General features: G+C 41.3%; 1 protein-coding gene across 1 annotated transcript; it reads left to right on the top strand.

Annotated features, from left to right (window-relative positions):
- Nucleotides 1-6,166: 6,166 nt before the first annotated feature.
- Nucleotides 6,167-7,042, top strand: LOC129766176 (uncharacterized). Its single transcript, XM_055766677.1, has one exon. The coding sequence runs from the start codon at nucleotides 6,167-6,169 to the stop codon at nucleotides 7,040-7,042; it is 876 nt and encodes a 291-aa protein (XP_055622652.1).
- The last annotated feature ends 16,426 nt before the right edge of the window (nucleotides 7,043-23,468 follow it).

The raw sequence follows: 23,468 nt of genomic DNA, 5'->3' as shown, positions 1-23,468 counted from the left end.
CATTGATTCGTTGTCTGAATCCAGCAACTTGGGTGATTGTCTTTAATTCATAAGACTTTCTATGTTCAACCCAATCAATTTTGAAAGTCGCCAGTAATGACGATTCTTTTTTGTTCATGATTTTGCATGTGTTGTAACCACACATCTTCCAGAAATTCTAAAATGTCCATGTCGCTACTACTAGGCGGGTGGTATATTCCAGCGTAGATTCCAGATATTGAGCTTGAGCTTGAGCTTGGGTAGACTGTACAATTCGTAGTTGCTCTCCGTGATTGACCTGAACCAACCAAATTGCACAAAGAACACACAGAATGACGCTTGGGACTAGCAAATCATTCTCGTTGTGCAATTTTCGGTTATTCGAGCTTTAAATGGTCAATAACGTCGCCGGCCACGTCCCAGGTGAAGTCACCAGGGGAAGGGAAGGAATGTTAGTATGATATTCCCCGCCCGAAGGCCAGAAGGGTCGCCTCTATAGCGTGGTTCCCCAGCGTTTATCATGGAAGGGGTATTAGTGGGATAGGTTAAAAATCAGGATTCACTGCGGTAAGTGATGTGATTCTGTAAACGCTAACTCTAAACTGCTCGACGAAACGAAATCTCAAAAATCGAATGTATTTAAGGTAATACACAGCCGGACGTACGATTCTTTACTTTCTGGAATATTGTAACAAAGAATATGATACGATTATATATGATTATATATGATTTCAACATCTATAAGAAACCTGGGAAGGTCACCAAGAAAACTTTCTACAATAAGAAGGATCTACAATACATATCGTGCCTTATTGGCTCGAGAACATTTTATTTTTCACATATTTTGACATCCAACGACGGAGGTTATGCATGAGAAACCTATGAAGGTCACTTGAAACCCTATCTACAATAAAATGAATCTATAATATATTTCGTGGACTATCACATCGCATGCTTTGTAGCTTTTAGAATATTCTAACAGCCGACTTTCTGAACTCTTGGAATATTTCAACACTCGACCTACATTGCCTACATTGTACTTCGTGACCAATCGCATCGCATACATGTTAACTTACGGATTATTTTGTCACCCGACGTGAGTTGATATTCATGAGAATCCAGCGTATATTCCAGATATTTTCGAATTTCTGATTTCTACAGCTAGAAACCAACTGTCCCTGTATGTATTATGGTAAATTTCTTTAAAATTCAAAAGGCTCGAAATGTACATAAACACTCCCCCAGTATGCACAGACCTTGTCAAGCAATTTACCATTGTGTACCCAGTTACATCAAAAATAATTTAGATCGGTTGAATCCGTCAAGTATGTTTCAAACATTATTAGTATTATCGGTTTTTTACTGGATATCATTTCATCGGAATGTGTACGTCATATCTATTTCATCGAAATGTGTACGTAATCCTGCCACATTTGGATGATGTATATAATATCCTTGATATACTCCTTTCCTGGATGGCTAGATGGAGAAGTCTACATGTTCCCTTTTCCTTTCGTAGCTACGAAGGACCGAAGGAATTCGAAGGATTCGATCAGTTTATTTATCACTTCAGATATTATTTTGGAATGCTTCGAAATTTTTTAAATAACTTTTCAGAGGAATATATTCATCGTGTAGGACGAGTTTAATGGATTTCCAGGCGCAATGACTACACTATTTAAAAAATCGAGGGGTTGTATCCGAGACACGACCACTTAGGACGTAGTGCTACGCAATCTTTTTGATATAGGACTATGTCTTTGATATATAGGGGAGTAACTTTACGAAAAATGTAACGATTCATTAAGAGTTTTCAAACGCATATTACTCAAAATGGTTATCGCGACATATGTTGGGTTGTACAGTGAACCCTCCTAAAGGGTGTGTCACATCAAATTGCATCACGGAAAAAACGCTGTAGAAATTTAATTTTTAGGAATTATATCTTCAGCTTTCGTTTATAATCAGATAAGAGTGTATAGATCACGTTGGCCACTGTAAATTTTTCGTAAATTTGGAAAAATGTCGTCGAACGAAAAAGAGCGTCGTGAATTAATCCTGTGCACTCATTTCGAGAATCCGGAGTTGTCACATCGGGACATCGGTAAGATGCTGGGAATCGTCCAATCCACGGTCAGCAGAGTACTAAAACGATACTTCGAGAACCTAACCATCGACCGGAAGGTGAAGAACGGCAATAATGGATGCTCCGTCAGTGAAAAAGATCACAAGCGCATAGTTAAGCAGTTTAGACGTGATCCGAGTTCGGTCCGGGATGTCGCCAATAAGCTGAATTTGTCAAGTTCATTCGTCCAGCGGACCAAGCAGCGGGAGGGTCTGCGTACATACAAGGTTCAGAAGGCTCCTAACCGCGACGAAAGGCAAAACATGGTGGGGAAGACGCGAGCCCGGAAGTTGTACACCGAAATGCTGACGAAGCCGTATTGCCTGGTAATGGACGACGAAACCTACGTCAAAGCGGACTTTCGTCAGCTGCCGGGCCTGTTGTTTTTCTCCGCAGAGGACAAATTCAGCGTTCCGGAGGAGATTCGCAAGCAGAAACTATCCAAGTTTGCCAAAAAGTACATGGTGTGGCAAGCGATCTGCTCTTGTGGAAAGCGGAGCGCCCCCTTCGTGATGCCCGGCACGCTAAACGGGCAGGTTTCCCTTAAGGAGTGCCTACAGAAGCGCTTACTACCACTATTGAAGCAGCACGAGGGCCCGACCTTCTTCTGGCCGGATCTCGCTTCGTGCCACTATTCAAAGGACGTGTTGGAGTGGTACGAAGCCAACGGGGTCACCTTCGTGCCAAAGGAAATGAACCCGCCCAACACGCCGGAGCTTCGCCTAATAGAGAAATATTGGGCGATTATGAAGCAGGCCCTCCGGAAGAACCCAAAAGTTGTCAAATCGGAGGCGGACTTCAAGAGAAAATGGATTTCTGTTCAAAAAAAACTACAACCTGACGTTGTACAGAACCTTATGGACGGGGTAAAGAGGAAGGTGCGAGCATACGGGCTTGGGCTCGAAGTATGAATAAAAAGAAAATGCCAAAATTTGTTTAATAGTTTTTATTTTACTGTCTAAAATTTTCAAAAGGATCGGTCTACTGAGCGAATTTCTATTTTTTCCGTGATGCAATTTGATGTGACACACCCTTTATAACGCGGTGAGTGCGTACCGCGTTATATGGAAACCGCGCTATAAGAAAGTCAGATTTTGCATACAATCCAGGCTAATCCGTAGCGCGTTGTATGGAAACCATATACCGTCAGCGTTGCCAATGTTCCAGTTTAAACTGGATTCTTCCAGTTTTTTTCCTCGATCCAGTCAAACAGTTAAATCCTAAAATCTTCCAGTTTTTTCAAATATTGTCCAGTTTTATCCAGTTTTTTTTTTGGTTGCTTCATTTTACCAAGTTTTTGTGAAATAAATTCACGATACATAAAAATTATCCCTTCCTCACCCCTCCTATTTCTTAACCGATTCTGTTTTTTGATATTTTTAGTTCGATCAATCCAGTGTGTATTTATTTATATTTATTATTTATTTCTCACACACTCTCAGTGTTGTTTTTCCCCTGCTTATACTACGGTTAGCGCGCAGTGCGTGTGGTGCCTACCCAAGCAACAACGTGCTCATTGTAGCATTGTTTATATAAATATTATATGTTCTAGGTCCTCCAAAACATTCTGAAGTTCAGACCAATTGACCGACCATTTCAACCACGACTGGTGCAATGTTCATAACTTACCCAAAATAGTTCATAGAGCCCACGTGATATGCTGGCTTTCAGTTTATATAAGCATCAGATGTTATAGGTCCTCCAAATCATTCTAAAGTTCAGAAAATCAATCAGGGTGTTCCATTTGTATTTGTGTTCCATTAACTTTAACTGATATGAATATGAAAACCAAGTAATCATTCTTCCATTTACATCCGTTTACATAGGGACCATTCGACGAAATGGAAATCCGACAATATCCGAACAACATGCGGGAAAAGTAAACTGAAACAGAAAACCTGTACAATTAATTGGACCGGCTATATATTATATTCTATATCGCATATTTTTGAATCGAAATACAATGGCAACGATGGAAAGTTAACTGTGGGAAACCTGAGAAGGTAACCTAGAGAACTCCTCTAAAATCAATCGTCTCGGGTATATCTTCTGTTTTTCATAGCGTAAACACTTTATAGAACTCCATTCGCACAATCGTTCTCCTTAGGGGCTTGGATCCTCTACTCTGGTTCTCAATAGTTTGAAGTTTTTTTCGGATATGCTACTATAGGAATCCGTCATTCGCCGGCGTCAGCGTTGTTTTTTTCTATTTCATACTCTTCGTGAGTGCGAAAAAGATAGCAGCGAAGATGGTAAAAAACACAAACACAAAAAAACAAATGTCTAAACTCGAGAAGGGAAAGAATTTTTTTTTTCAAGTTTTATCCAAATAAAACCGTATTTTCTAGAGATTCTAGAAGAAAAGATCCTCAAACATTGTTTCACAGTAATGTTCGAGTGGTGGGAAAAGTTATTTTGATCTGTTCGAATGGAATCGTGGCTTCTCCTCTCTTGGGCGCGGGATGTTTCGGATAACTAAATAACCATTCCGGGTTGATGGTTAAAATTGAACTGCTATATTATTTGCTTACCAACTAGCTTATATAATAACCTAAATTATCGTTGACCCAAACTCAATGGTTTATTTTGCTATTTTCTGAACTACATATAAATACTATATGAAACTTCGAAGGAGATTATATTTCTCAAACATTGGAATAAGCAATAAATCAAAAAAGAACTTCTTAAAATAAAACTATTTCACATGATCCAGTTTTCTTCCAGTTTTTTTAAGAGCAAACTTCCAGTTTTTTGAAAAATATTATTGGCAACCCTGTATACCGTGTTGTATGGCAACCGCGCTATATGAAACTCAGAATGAGTACAAATCACATCATTCGTACCGCGTAGTATGGGAACCAATAAGAGATCATAAGAAAAAAAAACAAAATAAAAAGTAGGAGGGGCCTAGGAGCACGGACGGAAGTTTGACGTAGAACTGTAATTGTTCAGAACAGTTGTTTTTTTAAATGTAATTCTTTTCATTCTTTAGAAATCTGTTAGTTTAATTCTTTTGAAACACTGAACAGTAGCCCTGAAAAGGGCCGTTTGTTATATGTACTCATAACCGTCAAACGGTGTGTAACAGTTTGTACTCATAATCGGGAGCAGTAGCTTTTTCGGTTGAATTATGTTCGTTTGCAGACTATCACAATCAAGTCGTAATTGTTCTACTGCTCAACCTATCATAGAAGGAATTGAGTCATTGAGAATTATGAATATGAGGCATGAAGATTAATATTTCATTTCGTTTTATTTTTGTGATGCGATGTAATGCCGATCTCAATAGGTTCTCGCATGATAATCGCTGTCATCCTCCTAGTATTGATATCATTTTTCGCTGTACAGCCCGCAGCCCGGAAGACACTCGCTTATGATGTTCGCCACCCCGTCATATACAGAAGTCATTCCCTAACTGGACTATCTTCAACTGGACTTATCTATAACAGGGCGTACGCTAACTGTGATGCAAAGCAGTTATGTATCAATAATAGATGTTATCTTGAGTTCGATCTATTGCTTTTGCTGTTTTGCAGTCCAGTTAGCGAATAAAACTCGATAAGTGTATTGGTTTTTCGGCCCAATTAACGAACCTCTTTTATTTGTTCATTTATACACTTGTTTTATTATCTATCTCTACTCCTCTCCTCATATATCGTAAGAACGGTTCTGCGTAATATGTGTAGCATCACCATCGTCGCATCACCGGTACGACAAACAATCATCGACCGTGCGAACGAGTCATCATCATCTCACGCATTCGATCGGGGCCAACAATTAAACAAATAATCCTTTGTTGTGCCTTTTGCACCCAATTTCTAAACGGGATTGTTTTCCCTGACTTGACCGGTCAAATAACATTGACCGTACTCTGTATATATAGCGCGTAGATGGACTTTGAATAAATAGTTTTTTGTATACACTCGAAGTGAACACAGTCTTTTTATGGCCCTTGTGCCAAAGTGGTGACCCCGACGTTCGTAGTTAAAAGAAGCAGTTTTCGAATTCTGCTATCGCGCTCGAATTAGTTATCAGTCGATAAAGTGATTCCGTCGCAGCATCATGACTGAGCCCGAGCCAGAACCCCCTGTGAAGTTAGAATCAATCAGTTCACCTCGTCTCCAACCGCCGAGTATGACTGATTCGAATATCGAGTCGTATTTCCTCTCGTTGGAATTCTGGTTCGCTGCTTCTGGTTTCGGCGCGCAGACTCAGTACGATACGCGCAAATATAATATTGTTATGGCGCAAGTCCCTCCGAACAAATTAACGGAGCTGCGTTCGATAATCGACAATGTGCCGGCCACCGAAAAGTACCCGTACATTAAGAAGAAGCTCACGGAACATTTCGCCGACAGCCAGCAGCGACGTTTGCAGCGAGTTCTGTCGGACATGCCGCTCGGAGACATGAGACCCAGCCAGCTGTTCAACGAGATGAAGCGTGTTGCTGGAAATTCTCTCGGTGAGACGGTGCTGATGGATTTGTGGGCTACTAGACTGCCACCCCACGCTCAAGCTGCTGTGATCGCATCAAAGGGTGACGCCGCTGAGAAGACGACTATCGCGGATGCCATCGTCGATTCGATGGGTCTTCGTAACATCCACGCCATCGACATGAAGGCGCAGCAGACACCATCGTCATCAACACACGTGGCGGATAAACCAACGCAAGGCACCATCGAAGCCCTTCATCTTGAAATTGCACAGCTATCGAGCAAACTCGAAAAAATATTTTCTGCACGTGGTGCCGGCGGTTATCGAGGGCGATCGCGTTCACGCTCACGTGGTCGTGAAAAGTCAACATTCGTTTCCCGTGATAAAACGCCGTCGGATGAACAGTGCTGGTACCATCGTGTTTTTGGACATGACGCGCGGCAGTGTCGGAAACCGTGCTCATTCGGCAAGCCATCGTCGTCTGGCACAGCGAGCAAACAGTGACGCCAGATGTTGGATTCGTCGTTGGAGATAGACGAACTTTCTGACGACGCGAACAAAATTTTTCGCCTGAAAATCTCGGACACGACCACCAGCATGCAGTTTCTGATCGACACCGGGGCCGATGTGTCGGTCATTCCAAGAGGTTCTAGTTCAAGCCGTATGAAGCCAACCACGATGAAGTTGTTCGCCGCCAACGGGACAGCAATCAAGGTCTACGGTGAAGCTCTTCTGAAGGTGAATCTTGGACTTCGTCGTGAGTTCTTGTGGACATTCCTGATCGCTGACGTCACGTCTGGAATTATCGGTGCAGATTTCATTTGCAATTTCGATTTGTTGATCGATCTCAAACGCAACCGCCTGATCGACAACACCACAACTCTCGAATCGGCCGGAGTGCTTGCGCAAACGAGTGAGTACTCCATTAAAACATTCAGTTCAGTATCACCGTACGCTGAAATGTTGGCCGACTACCAAAGCATCACACGACGCGCTCCATCAGGCACGGAGAGCCAATCATCGATAGTTCATCGCATCGAGACCACCGGACAGCCCGTCTACGCTAGGCCACGACGTCTGCCACCGGACAAGCTTGAAGCCGCCCGTGCCGAGTTCGAACATCTCATGAAACTCGGGATTTGCAGGCCGTCCAGCAGCAACTGGGCCAGTCCGCTGCATATGGTGAAGAAAGCTGATGGTTCTTGGCGCCCGTGCGGGGATTATCGTGCCCTGAACGCTCAGACCGTACCCGATCGTTACCCGCTTCCGTACCTTCAGGACTTTACGACGATTCTGCAAGGTAAAACTATTTATTCAAAGTCCATCTACGCGCTATATATACAGAGTACGGTCAATGTTATTTGACCGGTCAAGTCAGGGAAAACAATCCCGTTTAGAAATTGGGTGCAAAAGGCACAACAAAGGATTATTTGTTTAATTGTTGGCCCCGATCGAATGCGTGAGATGATGATGACTCGTTCGCACGGTCGATGATTGTTTGTCGTACCGGTGATGCGACGATGGTGATGCTACAGTACTCCCCTCCTAGACTAGGCATCCATCTAGCGGTAGCGAAGGGGGATGACAACTCGTCGTCCGGAACGAGAGACCCTAGTCGGTGGAATTGTAGCCGAGGCTGTTGGCGCGGGACTAGAGCTACTTTGCGACGGTTGCTGCTCGTCCATCGTGTAAGCAGGTTTCAATCGGTCGATGGAAACATTCGTAGTCCGTCCCTTGACGTCCACCTTGAAATGCTTGCTGTTCCGACTCAGCACCTTGAACGGACCATCGTACGGGGGAGACAACGACGGACGCTTTTTGAACGATGCAAGCAGCAACTCGCCCAAGCAGCATTGCTTGCTCATCCTGCCAAATCAGCCGAGCTTTCTCTCTGGGTTGATGCATCCGACATTGCAGCCGGAGCAGTAATTCACCAGATCGTCGACGACAAGGTGCAACCGCTGGGATTTTTCTCCAAGAAGTTCGACAAGGCGCAACTTCGATACAGCACGTACGATCGTGAGCTGACGGCGATTTACCTTGCGGTGCGACACTTCCGTTACATGCTGGAAGGACGGAGCTGCCACATCTACACCGACCATAAGCCGATCATCTACGCCTTCCGTCAGAAGCTCGACAAAGCCACCAACCGCCAGGCTCGCCAATTGGACTTTATCGGGCAAATCACAACGGACATCCGCCACGTCGTCGGCAAGGAGAACATCGTGGCGGATCTTTTTTCACGCATCGGCGCAATCCAAGCCTACCCCTCGATTGACTTCAACGCCCTCGCTGACGACCAGCAAACCGACGAGGAGATCCGGGATATGCTGGAAGGTAAATCGAAAACATCTTTGTTGCTTAAACTTTTTACCGTTCCAGGCAATTCAAAACAATTGTTTTGCGATTGCTCTGCCGATCGCATTCGACCGTTCGTTACGAAAGGCTTTCGTGACGCTGCTCTGCAAGCGACACACAACCTTTCCCATCCTGGCACACGTGCTACGGCTAGACTGATGACGCAGCGATTCGTCTGGCCCGGCATCCGGAAGGACAGCATCGCCTTCGCCAGGAGCTGCTTGCAGTGTCAACGGTCAAAGGTGACGCGCCACACACAGTCACCCGTTACCCGCTACTCGACACCGGATTGTCGGTTCTCGCACATCAACATCGACATTGTTGGCCCGTTTCCACCAAGCAATGGTCAACGGTACTGTCTCACCATCATCGACAGGTATTCACGATGGCCAGAAGCACTTCCAGTTCCTGACATGACTGCACCGACGATCGCTCAAGCTCTTGTCACTGGATGGATCGCTCGCTTCGGTGTGCCGCATAACATCACGACAGACCAAGGACGCCAATTTGAATCGTCCTTATTTTCTGAGTTGGTTCGCCTGCTCGGAATCAGCCATCTGCGGACAACGGCGTATCACCCCCAATCGAATGGCATCATCGAACGATGGCATAGAACGTTAAAAGCGGCCATTCTTTGCCACGATCCGAACCGATGGACTGAACACTTGCCGGTGATCTTGCTTGGTTTGCGAACAACCCATAAAGAAGACATCGGAGCATCGCCAGCTGAGATGGTGTACGGAACCACCCTCCGCATACCATCCGAGTTCTTCATCGACAACGCCTTAAGTCGGACCGAAGCAGATTTCGTCGTAAAGCTACGAGAAGCTATGCGCGATCTGCGTCACAAGGACACGACATGGCATGGGAACCGACCTGTTTTTGTGCATCAAGATCTGCAGACCTGCAAACACGTGTTCATTCGCAACGATTCTGTGCGTCCGTCGTTGTCTCCCCCGTACGATGGTCCGTTCAAGGTGCTGAGTCGGAACAGCAAGCATTTCAAGGTGGACGTCAAGGGACGGACTACGAATGTTTCCATCGACCGATTGAAACCTGCTTACACGATGGACGAGCAGCAACCGTCGCAAAGTAGCTCTAGTCCCGCGCCAACAGCCTCGGCTACAATTCCACCGACTAGGGTCTCTCGTTCCGGACGATGAGTTGTCATCCCCCTTCGCTACCGCTAGATGGATGCCTAGTCTAGGAGGGGAGTACTGTAGCATCACCATCGTCGCATCACCGGTACGACAAACAATCATCGACCGTGCGAACGAGTCATCATCATCTCACGCATTCGATCGGGGCCAACAATTAAACAAATAATCCTTTGTTGTGCCTTTTGCACCCAATTTCTAAACGGGATTGTTTTCCCTGACTTGACCGGTCAAATAACATTGACCGTACTCTGTATATATAGCGCGTAGATGGACTTTGAATAAATAGTTTTTTTGTATACACTCGAAGTGAACACAGTCTTTTTATGGCCCTTGTGCCATTTGAAAACTCTTAATAAACGTTACATTTTTCGTAGAGTGACCCCCCTATATAGAAATCAAAGACGTATTTCTACGTCAAAACTAAACTAAAAATTTTCATTAGGTTGGGGAAAAGGTATTCCATTATTTTTGGGTGAAATTCAGAACTACTTTTAATATGGAGTCTCGATCGAACAGCCATCGAGAACGGGTGTGTTTCTGTTGCTCTGTGTATAATTTCGTTCGGCACGCACAAACATGTCCTCGCGTCGTTTTAATTTTTTAAGGAATATTAAGTGGTTTTCTGTGTTTAATTATGGTGTTGAGCATTTTTCTCGAGCCTCTGGAAATGTTGCGGTGCCATTCATGACTGTTCTAACGTACTTTGGTGGTTATATGAAGAGGAAATAAAAAATAGTGAGAAAAAAAGGCGTTACCTGCAATAGTGAAGTTTAATTAAGCAAGAGTGAATGTTTTTCCCGAATTCGGGCAGGTGATCAGTTTTCGTTATCGATGCGCGTTGGAGTGCGATGAAAATGAAACCCCACGGGGGAAGGAAGGAAGGAAGGTATTGAATTAGAGAGACTTTAAACTCTGAGAGTTCATTCGTCTCTTCCCACGGGGGAATTTCTGTGAAAAGTAATCAGGTTCTGAGGCGGTTTTAACCTATTTTTTTCACTTCAAGCGGCCCTGGTATATGGTGTGTGTGCCAGATGGACGTCTGTATATTGTAGAACATGCTGATGTGTGTGTGTGTCGACTCGATGGCATCGCCCGATATAATAACGTATGCCTTTGTTTGTCACGTTCCGTTAGTGTGGTTGTACCGTTGTTCGAATTTTTTCAATTGCTTTAGTAGTGTTTTGTGCAGAGGTGTCTTAGCGAAGGGTTTCATCGGACGTCGGTGTGTGTATGAGTATTAATATCACTAAGAGTTGAATATGTAGCGGCTTCTGTGTGCGGTTCAGTTCGAGTGCAGCACAAGAGGTACAGTTGCAGGGCAGTTGGAAAAAGTGTTTAGCTGTCGAGGAATTTTTTTCCTGCTTCAAGTGACATCTGTGTGTTGCCGTGTGTGCGTGACATATTCGACGCCTGCTTAGATAGCATCGAGGAGATGCATTTCTGCACTCGTAAAATTATTTGGTGAGAACATTCTATATTATCAAATTAAATGTTCGTTAAGATGATTAGGTATTGAGGTTTGTGCCTATGGGAGAAGAGAAAACTAACTGGTTCTAGTTCTGGTTCTGGTTCTGGTTCTGGTTCTGGTTCTAGTTCTAGTTCTGGTTCTAGTTCTAGTTCTAGTTCTAGTTCTAGTTCTAGTTCTAGTTCTAGTTCTAGTTCTAGTTCTAGTTCTAGTTCTAGTTCTAGTCCTAGTTCTAGTTCTAGTTCTAGTTCTAGTTCTAGCTCTAGTTCTAGTTCTAGTTCTAGTTCTAGTTCTAGTTCTAGTTCTAGTTCTAGTTCTAGTTCTAGTTCTAGTTCTAGTTCTGGTTCTAGTTCTAGTTCTAGTTCTAGTTCTAGTTCTAGTTCTAGTTCTAGTTCTAGTTCTAGTTCTAGTTCTAGTTCTAGTTCTAGTTCTAGTTCTAGTTCTAGTTCTAGTTCTAGTTCTAGTTCTAGTTCTAGTTCTAGTTCTAGTTCTAGTTCTAGTTCTAGTTCTAGTTCTAGTTCTAGTTCTAGTTCTAGTTCTAGTTCTAGTTCTAGTTCTAGTTCTAGTTCTAGTTCTAGTTCTAGTTCTAGTTCTAGTTCTAGTTCTAGTTCTAGTTCTAGTTCTAGTTCTAGTTCTAGTTCTAGTTCTAGTTCTAGTTCTAGTTCTAGTTCTAGTTCTAGTTCTAGTTCTAGTTCTAGTTCTAGTTCTAGTTCTAGTTCTAGTTCTAGTTCTAGTTCTAGTTCTAGTTCTAGTTCTAGTTCTAGTTCTAGTTCTAGTTCTAGTTCTAGTTCTAGTTCTAGTTCTAGTTCTAGTTCTAGTTCTAGTTCTAGTTCTAGTTCTAGTTCTAGTTGTAGTTGTAGTTGTAGTTGTAGTTGTAGTTGTAGTTGTAGTTGTAGTTGTAGTTGTAGTTGTAGTTGTAGTTGTAGTTGTAGTTGTAGTTGTAGTTGTAGTTGTAGTTGTAGTTGTAGTTGTAGTTGTAGTTGTAGTTGTAGTTGTAGTTGTAGTTGTAGTTGTAGTTGTAGTTGTAGTTGTAGTTGTAGTTGTAGTTGTAGTTGTAGTTGTAGTTGTAGTTGTAGTTATAGTTATAGTTAGTGTTATAGTTAGTGTTATAGTTATAGTTAGTGTTATAGTTATAGTTATAGTTATAGTTATAGTTAGTGTTATAGTTATAGTTATAATTATAGTTATATAGTTATGATTATAGTTATTAATAATAACAAGCTTCGCCAGTAACACCGGCTGAGTGTATCCTATGGTTTACCTTCCCTACTAACACATTCCTAAATTCCCGAGACATTTATGAGAGGTCGTAGAGTTCTCTGCATCTCTCTTAAGTAAATGCCGAACTAACATTCCTTCCCTTTCCTTAGCAGTTGCAAGGACGTGGCCAGGACAATTCTTAACTGTTGGAGAAACATGCCTTCATCTAAGAGGTATTACCAATCATCAGCAACGGATGGAGGCCAGTTTTTAACTTAACAGTTCTGGATTCGTACCACCTACGATATTGTGCAACTTGCTCAATGCTAATGCTAATGCTAAATTCAGAACTACTTTTAATATGCTTCGTATTGTCCGATTTGGGTCAAATACACCGTTTTGTTGGAAAATTTGTTGCCATTCTAAAGATAGCTTCATAATGTCTCTATCATAGAGGAAATTTTCCATTGCGAGAAAAAGGTGATAATCGTTTGGCGCCAGATCCGAGCTATATGGTGGATGCATTAAAACATCCCAATCAAACTCTCGGAACTGTGTGGCCTTTTTTTCTTAATTATAGTGACTTTCAACGCATTTCGGCTGGTTCGTTACTTTTACTTCCATTTTTGGAAGAATGTCGTGAGTGAGAATTGAACTCGTGATCTCTCCTTAAGAGGTATGGATGTTACCACTTTCGTCAGATCGTCTCCACATTGTGTGGCCTTGCGTTGTCCTGATGGAACACAACACATCTTCTGTTGGCCAATTCTGAACGTTTCTGGTCAATCGCTAGTTTCAAACGGTCCATTTGATGACAGTAGAGATCATAATTTAGTGTATTGCACAGAAAAAAAAATAAAAAAAAATTTGAACAAAACAATTTTTTTTTTGAAAATAAATTAAATTACACGTATTTTACTGTTGCAATATTGACACCATAAACATCAAACACAATTTCATCGGCCTGGCTTGCATTTTCGCATTTATGAAATGAAAAGTGTAAAATGAACCGAATTTTCTCTTTGTTGACCTCCATTGTTAACACCGTGTAACTCACAACTGAATGGAACAAATAAAAAACAACAAAATTTTTTTTGGTGTGAAATGCCACCTTTACAACGAGATTGAACTTTAAATTGAATGATCGATATTACGCGAGATATTGATCACTAAAGCCAGCCAACGAGAAAATAATGAAAATAAAAAAAATAATTTTTCCCCAACCTAATATAAAGATATTCAGTTAAAATCATGCATTGGGTGCATGAAAAAGCTGATGAGATGTTGTTGAACAGAAACCGCGCTATAAGAGTACACCCATACCTCGCTATACGGCCGCTCTTTATACGGCATTTCGCCATAACGGCACTCTTCAACTAAGGCACGTTTTCGATTTACGGCCTAACTACAAAAAAACTTGGCTATAACGGCAAAAACAATTTTTCGATGTCGATATTAATACATAATTCATGGAACATGAAGTTGTTTCATTTTTGTTTATAGATTATTGTTGGTTTTTGGAGTCTGTTATTATTTTATGTACAAATAAAATGAAAAGATAATATGTATTTTGAATGATAAACATAATGTTAATAATAATGTTACATATTTTTCGTATCTAGAACCGATCCAATTGATTTTTTATGAATTTGTATTAGAATAATTGATCGTTATACGGCTTTTCGCTTTGCGGCCAAGTTTCGTGGAACGTATCTAAGCCGTAAAGCGAGGTATGGGTGTACCGCGTTATAGGGCGGCTGTCGCAATTCATCTCCGCGTTATATGGAAACCGCGTTCTGAGAATATACCATTGAACAGGAAATTTATCCAACTTTTTTTTGCTTAAAACATGAACAGTGAATATTATAAAATATGTTAACAGTTTTACAATTGAAATGGGTATGTTCTTTTATTTTACTAGCCACTCGTTGTCCCCCACAACGCAACGAGCAGTCTTTTTGCCTACAATTCGGCGTTAGCTCTCTATTCGATTAGATGCATATCAATGAGGTACATATGAGGTGGAGCAGTAGGCAGAGTATATTTGTATTGGTAAACAAAATATGGTGTTGTCATTATTTGCATTCAATATAGAATGTATATGGAAGAGACGAAACAATATTTGAAGATCTCACAATTTGAAGATGTCATGAGCCAAAATGCTTATGAAATCTTGTAACTGATTGCTTTTTAATAGAAGATAATTGTATTGTGACGTATTTCCATCATTTAAGGATCAAAAACGTCTAGAAAACAGTCGTATTCTCAGTCCTCGGAAATAGCAGAATTTCCAATGAAATATTGCTCAATTGTAAACTATTTTTCTTAAACCACATACACTGGTACTGGGGGCGTTCCAATGAAAACTTTTTACAGTAATTTCAAAGTATTAAGAGGCCTTTCATTTACGATGCGAAAACAATAAGAGGGGAGAGGGGGGATAATTGCAAATTAAATGCAATGGGATTGCTCAGATTTTGAATGATCAAAAAGCAAACAAATTCATGTATTTCGACTGCAAGAAAAATCTGTTCAATGATGGCTTATTGAACCCTACAGCTCTCGCTGCTGATACAGTATCAGGTTTGCGGAACGAATGATTCGGATTCCGGTCTAGAAATCTCAATCAACAGTTATGTATTTCTTATTGAAAGGGCATTTCACATCGTTTTTTTCTGGCCGCTTCAAAAACCAAACGGTTCTCAAGATCAAGCAGGTGATGGACAAATTCCTGCCTCTGGCCCTGAGTAAGCTCGAAAGTTTTGATCCCAGCTTGGGTGAGCATCAACCGGAGATGTGGGGTTTGAGCATCGATATGCAAGAAAACACATACCGAACAATTATCTAAGATGAACAACGCTCATAAAAAGTATCGGATTATCCTAAATTTTCCGACTAAAACAATTAAATTCCACTAATGAAATTTACACGGAATGTCTCCTGCTTGCTGACCGGTTTTTTGTTGTTGTTTGTTTTGCCAGCAAAGCCAGTTTCACGCTGTAGAGTGACTTAAAATGGAAGAAATAACAAGTGTTTACAGTGGTCATTGGAAAATTTTCAAAACTTGCTTCTAACTGGAAAAATTAGGGGATGTCGGTTTTACCCTGATTTCCTCTACTACCATATTATTTCTAGCATTGTTTAGGCTTACGCTTTGAGCATAAAACAATTTGTCATTCGGTTAACGTTTGATGACTGCTGGTTGATTTGATTATTTTGGAGTGTTTTCCAAAATTTCGATACATCTTAATATCAGATTCACAAAAATTGAATTCTTCTATGAGTAACATATTGTTGAATATTGAAGAAAGAGATGTGCAATATGCAAGTCAAAGAATAATTTAAGTATGATACGATCTGAAAACAACTCCAGCCCATTTCACACATTTTCAATTCCAAGTAACCCATAGTGCTAATGAAGATACATCCTAAAAAACTACACAGAAAAAAATGATGGAAAAATGATGAATTCTTTCAGAAAAAGCGACGAATCCCAACGAAAATCACACTCTGAAGGCATGAAAAAAATATATAATGAAGATATATTGAAGAAAGATGTATCCATTTATCATGATGTAGGCTTCCGTGAAGTAGTATCTTCTCACAAAAGTTGAAATACATTTTCCACAAAAAGTAAAGGTTTTTGTTCCCCGACTCCATTCGCTTCCAAAGGATCAGCGGATAATTAAAGATTTATGGTCAACCGAACATGGACGGAGGCCACTAGCTAACGAACGACCAAAACGTGACCATCGATTGGAACCTCACACTCGAAACAAGGCCAGCGAAAAAACAAAGGGTCGTCTCCCGTTCCCTTTCGTTTCATTTATTGTACGTTTGGGGATCATCGGAAAGTCGATGGGACAATTGCGCTGAACTCGAAGCCAGCCTTCGGTGTAACTTTTTATGCTGGATCATCGAAACAAATATTGCTCTTGGCGAGATATTTAGTTTAGAGAAACCGGAGAAAGCGTTTCGAATGCGGGCCCCAAATGAATATCTCTCCGCCTTGTGTTAGGTAGCTTTCTGGCGGATGCCTTCTTCTCGAGGAATCGTTTCAGTTTCCACAGAACAGTAAAATCAATTTACTCTCTCAAATCCCGGCTGTTTGTTTTACACTTGAAGTTGGACTTTATATCAGATTGAAAAGCGTATTGCGCACCACTCAATTTTTCCCTCTTTTTGTCTATCTATTCTTGCGTGATTCAGTTTATATCGAATTTCATCTCACTTTTCGGTTTGTTCTTCTCGAGAAGTTTTCGCTCTATACTGTCACGGGAAGTGTGCTCGAGATAGACATTGAGCCACACTTTTGTAAATTCGATTTTATCGAGAAGTTTCCTCCGACTCCAAGACGTTCTGGGATGCCGAGATGAGACAAGCATATTGACCTTGTTAAACTGAGAAGTTATCGGTTATTCAACAGCAACGGAAGTAATTTCCATGGAATCGTATGGAGACGTACGCCGATTTTCCGCAGCCAGGAGGAGCCAGTGAGGCGGAAATTTAAATCCGTCGACAGGCTTAATTTATATTTAATCGTTCGCTGTTCCCCCGAGGAAGCGGAGCGATCCCGCGTGCTCGGGAAATTAATCCTTTCGCCATTAAAAAGCACTTTTTCCAACTCACTGGTTGCCGCGTGCTGCTGGGGGAGGAGATGATGGGATACAAGTTTCCCTGCGAAGGAATAAATCACTTTAACAACGGAGTTTGATGATATCCTGGCGCTCAATGGGAGAATGTCCTTGGTGTGTTTTTTTTTTCGCTTTCTTAGACATCCACGGCCTTATTTCTGGTGTGCTGTTTAACGAGAGAATTAAGTTAACGATGGAAGTTACATAATTTATGAGCTCTAAATTTAAGGGAAGGCTCTAAATTTAAGTTTCACCTTTTTTTTTGCTCAGAAATTGTGATGAACTCAGATTGGGTAGTAGGAGCATTGTTGATGAGACGCGAAAATTACAGAGTACTTTACAAGCGTGTTAGTTAGAGCACTTTTTGAATCAAAAATGGCCCGGCTAAGAAAAACTTTCTAGACACTGCCACCTGCTTGTGTGGACCGAAGGCGGAGCATGGACTAGGAAATGTTCAATATGCTTGCTCGTGCTTTCCATAAATCAAAAGCGTAGTTGCAAAAGGATATCGGTCAACGTGTTCTTAATATTACACCCATACCTCGCTGTAAGGCCTAGATCCGTTCCACGAAACTTGGCCGCAAAGCGAAAAGCCGTATAAGGAATCAATTATTATAAAGCAAACTCATACGAATTCAATCGGATCGGTGCCAAATTTATAAAATATGTCACATGACTTGTTTTTTTTCCAAAATATATATTTTTATCATGCCTCCTATGGCGTTAGCCGCCTTGATAAGAATATATATTTTGGAAAAAAAAAACAAGTCATGTTACATATTTTATAAATTTGGCACCGATCCGATTGAATTCGTATGAGTTTGCTTTATAATAATTGATTCCACTTAATTGTTCTCATTTCAGTTTCGTAGATTTTATGATTGGAATGGGAGCCCACATTTGTCCACTCGGTGTGCTGGAAGTCAAACATGACTTGTTATTCAATATGAATTTTATCTTTTTATTTCATTTAAAATTACATACATAACAAATACATACATTTGTGCATCATATAATAATAGACTCCGAAAATCAACAATAATTCATAAACATAAATGAAACAAGTTCATGTTACATAAAATATGTGTATACTGTATACTGCATATTCCGTATCTGAATCGGTTCAAATATTGAAAAAGATAAGAATTTTTGAAAAAAAGTCATTTTTAGAAAAACGGGAATAGGTTGATTTTTTGGACACCCTAAAATGTAAATAAGTACCTCTATGAAAAATAAAAATCACTGATCCACTATTTTCCGACAAGGAACGAAACTACCACTTTTCACAAAAATATGAAATCTATATCTATATCGGTTATATCGGTTTGACATGAAATGGCTGTATATCGACATCGTGAAAATGTTTTTTGTGCTCCCGTGGCCGAGTGGTTAGCGTCACAACTAACTTGCCGGGTGTTCGGGTTCGATTCCCGTTCTGGTCGGGGGAATTTTTCGTCAAAGAAATTGCCTCCGTCTTGCACTGTGGTCACGCGTATTCTAGAGCTTGCCACTCAGAATGCATGAAAGGCGTGTTATTTGGCATAAAAATCTCAACTAAGTACTAATAAAAATGACGCAAGTAATACTACGTTGAGACGGCGAAGTTCCTCTAGGAACGTTAGTGCCATTGAAGAAGAAGAAAAAGAAGAAAAATGTTTTTTCAGCCGTTATAACGAATCATTTTAAGCCTTAAATCGAAAACTTGTCTTAATTGAAGAGGGCCGTTATAGCGAAATACCGTATAAAGAGCGGCCGTATAGCGAGGTATGGGTGTACTTCCAGTAGAATTTTTTTTCGATTATTTTGCAGATTTTGCGACCATTGCTCGACGATCTCCTCCAAATTATAGCTCTACGAAATTTTTTTTGTAGGGATTATGGGGACCTCCGTCTGATCCTGAGATTTCAAGCTGCCACTTTGAATGTTACGATTCTAGTGCAATTAAAAATGGACGTCAACAACAAGTAACGTGTAATTCGGTGCTACGTTCAGTCCAATTTCTGTAAGTCACGCGAGACCAGAACTATTTCTTAGTTTCTCCCTGAAAAAGCAGTCATTAGAAAATCATTAAACAAAATATCTCAACGAAAGTATTATTCATAACTTTCCAAAACTTCTTTACTATTTTTGTAGCAACTAACCATTTTTGCCATTTTGTAGATGATGGTATCATCTTGATAATAAAGGGTGTGTCACATCAAATTGCATCACGGAAAAAACGCTGTAGAAATTTAATTTTTAGGAATTATATCTTCAGCTTTCGCTTATAATCAGATAAGAGTGTATAGATCACGTTGGCCATGTTTCACTGTCAATTTTTCGTAAATTTGGAAAAATGTCGTCAAACGAAAAAGAGCGTCGTGAATTAATCCTGTGCACTCATTTCGAGAATCCGGAGTTGTCACATCGGGACATCGGTAAGATGCTGGGAATCGTCCAATCCACGGTCAGCAGAGTACTAAAACGATACTTCGAGAACCTAACCATCGACCGGAAGGTGAAGAACGGCAAAAATGGATGCTCCGTCAGTGAAAAAGATCACAAGCGCGTAGTTAAGCAGTTTAGACGTGATCCGAGAAGTTCGGTCCGGGATGTCGCCAATAAGCTGAATTTGTCAAGTTCATTCGTCCAGCGGACCAAGCAGCGGGAGGGCCTGCGTACATACAAGGTTCAGGAGGCTCCTAACTGCGACGAAAGGCAAAACATGGTGGGGAAGACGCGAGCCCGGAAGCTGTTAACCGAAATGCTGACGAAGCCGCATTGCCTGGTAAAGGACGACGAAACCTACGTCAAAGCGGACTTTCGTCAGCTGCCGGGCCTGTTGTTCTTCTCCGCAGAGGACAAATTCAGCGGTCCGGAGGAGATTCGCAAGCAGAAACTATCCAAGTTTGCCAAAAAGTACATGGTGTGGCAAGCGATCTGCTCTTGCGGAAAGCGGAGCGCCCACTTCGTGATGACCGGCACGGTAAACGGGCAGGTTTACCTTAAGGAGTGCCCACAGAAGCGCTTACTACCACTATTGAAGCAGCACGAGGGCCCGACCATCTTCTGGCCGGATCTCGCTTCGTGCCACTATTCAAAGGACGTGTTGGAGTGGTACGAAGCCAACGGGGTCACCTTCGTGCCAAAGGAAATGAACCCGCCCAACGCGCCGGAGCTTCGCCCCATCTTGAATAGAGAATGAATGAATGAAGTATGAATAAAAAGAAAATGCCAAAAGTTGTTTAATAGTTTTTATTTTACTGTCTAAAATTTTCAAAAGGATCGGTCTACTGGGCGAATTTCTACAGCATTTTTTCCGTGATGCAATTTGATGTGACACACCCTTTACGTTATCAGTTTCAAAGTAAACCGTTTGTCTATCCATTCGCAACTTCTTCAACATTTCAAAAGCATGACTCAAGCAGACCGGCGCGGAAAATACGGAAAATTCATTGTCAATTCCCAGGAACCGACGCTCATTTATTTAATGAGCAATCATTTTAACAAGTAAACATGAGTAATTATCATTTAATGTGGTGCTTTTAAATCGAATTCATCTCAAATCCCCCTACCTCATGTTTCCACATATATATATATTGATCATAAATCGTAGATCGGCTCCGAAAGCACTCCAGATTCCAATATCTAACCCTTAGCGTTCTGCCACTGATGACTTATGTGCGTGTGCTGCCAATGCACAATAGTCCAGGAGGTACATTTAAGTGGAAATTAGTAATTAAAGCTCGGCAGTTATACTCTAGACAATCATTTTTATGTTATCAAAAATAGGGTGATCAAAATTGTCGATGAAATAAAAAATATAACTTTCATATTTTTATAGATAGAGGTAAACATAGTTCGATAATGTTGGAGCCCCAATTATTATATGCAACGTTGTGGAACAAAGTATTTTTCTATCTCTCGAAATAACTGATATAGTTGCGTTAGGGTCACCATGGAAAAAACGGGTTTTGTTTTACTCCAAATTTTATATTTCAAATTCTACATTCAAACTGTTTTCAAAAATCTTTTAGAGCTTATTAATACAAAAATTTTGCGATACAGAACTTGTCAATAACTCAACTCTGCTCAAAGTTATTGATATGTCTTCCCAAAAAATACGCTTTCTTCATTTGCTTATCATTCTTTCTGGGGTAAACATTAACAATGTTTGTTGGTGGCATTTGAAAAATCATATTTCACCATACATAATGTGAGATTTTCAAAACTATTAATATATATTAACAAGTTCTGCATCACGAAATGTTGGTATTGAAAAGTCATTCGAAGACAATTTTGATGTAGAATCTCAAATATAAGTTAGAGCAAAAAAAACCCGTTTTGTCATGGTTACCCTAATGCAACTTAGCATAGTTTTGAAGTCTCACGTTATGTAGGGTGAAATATGTAATGTTAGGTAAGAAATAAAAATTAAAAAAATTGAATGATTTTATTGTAGAGAACCGTACTTATGATACAGATAATTTACTAAAAACTAGAAAATAAAATAAGTAAAAAAAACTTTTTAACTTAAACGGTTCAATGTACTAAAAGCTGGAAAATAATTAGGCAAGTTGCAGTTAGTAGTTATCACAGCCTTCCCTTCATTAATCTAGGGCAGTGATGAGACTAAAATAAAATCGTGGGATATATGATGAAATCAAATATAATCAAATTGCCATTTTTTAGCGAGGGCCAAACTGAATTTTTCAAGATCATGGAATACGCAATTTTATGATGACAGTATAATTAAAGTAATTAAAGGTGATTTCCAAATTTACTACTACTACTACTACTACTACTACTACTACTACTACTACTACTACTACTACTACTACTACTACTACTACTACTACTACTACTACTACTACTGAGCCGTGGAGCTGCCGGCCTAGAATAGCACTTCGGGTCTACGTCCCTGTCCCTGTCGTAGAAGGCGACTAATCGGGTGACAACGCGAGTAAGGGCGCGGTAAAGCCTATGGAGAATGCACGGGGGAAATACCGTGTACAGGAGCAACGAGAGGAGTGCCGAGCACATCAGGATCGACGCCAGTAAGATCCTGATTACGACATACTGGTATGACATGGGAAACGGACAAGACACGAAAACGGATAAAATGCGATGCTAAAAGCCGACAGTCCTGCTATTCTGCTCCCTGAGTAAGGAAGGGTGACACCTACCTGAAATGGCGTGTGGGTTAATAGTACGGTTGCCCCCGTCCCGGTAACAACTTGGCAAGTCTTCGGGTACGTTCGATGCTCGTCTAGGCCTTGGCACTAGATACTAGGCATCAGATGTCACATTCCTGACTTGCGCTGATCCGGCTCTGAACACGGTCCCCATGAAGGACCGTGTCAACCCCTGCATGGCCTCACTGCTTGCATAGATAACCATGGGATCACGAAAAGGCGACTATGTACAACGAGCGGAGATAGCGGCCCGAAGTTGGGACCCAACCAAAATGGAGACAACCTACAAAACCAACGAAGAACGAAGAGAGAGTATGATGGATACAGGTGACCAAGCCAACGCGTTCATTCGTAGTAAAAAGCTTCTGCGATCGCCAATACTCAAACAAGTGGAAACACCAGGCCCTAGCGGCAGTAATGGAGGAATACCTGAGACCCAGCAAAGTCGGGGGATCAATCCCCTGTTCCTGCCAAAGTCCAGCGGTAGTTTAACCCAGGAAGGAGGGCTGACTGGAGATAGCATCCTGAGCACGATCATGTTGAGGGTCAAAGAACTCGACACCTTCGTGCAGGACAAACCCAACGTGCATAAGGAGATCATGACCAGGATGTCGGGTATAAGATCTCTCTTGGGACGAGCTTTGAAGGAGCACGATGGACTCGTCGAAAGGACGAAAACCGCCGAGAAGGCACTCGCAGAAGCGTTGCAAAGAGCTGCAGCTGGACAGGTGACGCCAAAGATTCGTCGAAACCGTTCGGAAAAAAGAAAAAAGGATTCACCAGCAGAAGAAGAAATGTTCAAAAAACGCAAGGACGATCACGACAACGATGATCAAGACGATAGTGCCGCCCAGGGCGACAGCGAAGAGCTGGGTGACAGCGATGACCAGATCAGCACCGATAGCAAGAGAAACGACTGGAGCACGGTTACGAAAAGAA

The sequence above is a fragment of the Toxorhynchites rutilus genome, chromosome 2, assembly GCF_029784135.1.
Source record: "Toxorhynchites rutilus septentrionalis strain SRP chromosome 2, ASM2978413v1, whole genome shotgun sequence".
In the NCBI taxonomy this organism is placed as follows: domain Eukaryota; kingdom Metazoa; phylum Arthropoda; class Insecta; order Diptera; family Culicidae; genus Toxorhynchites; species Toxorhynchites rutilus.
This window is presented reverse-complemented; position numbering and strand designations above follow the sequence as displayed.

What these genes read in the sequence shown, in the direction of transcription:
- LOC129766176 (XM_055766677.1), top strand. Translation starts at nt 6,167, where the DNA reads ATGACTGAGCCCGAGCCAGAACCCCCTGTGAAGTTAGAATCAATCAGT.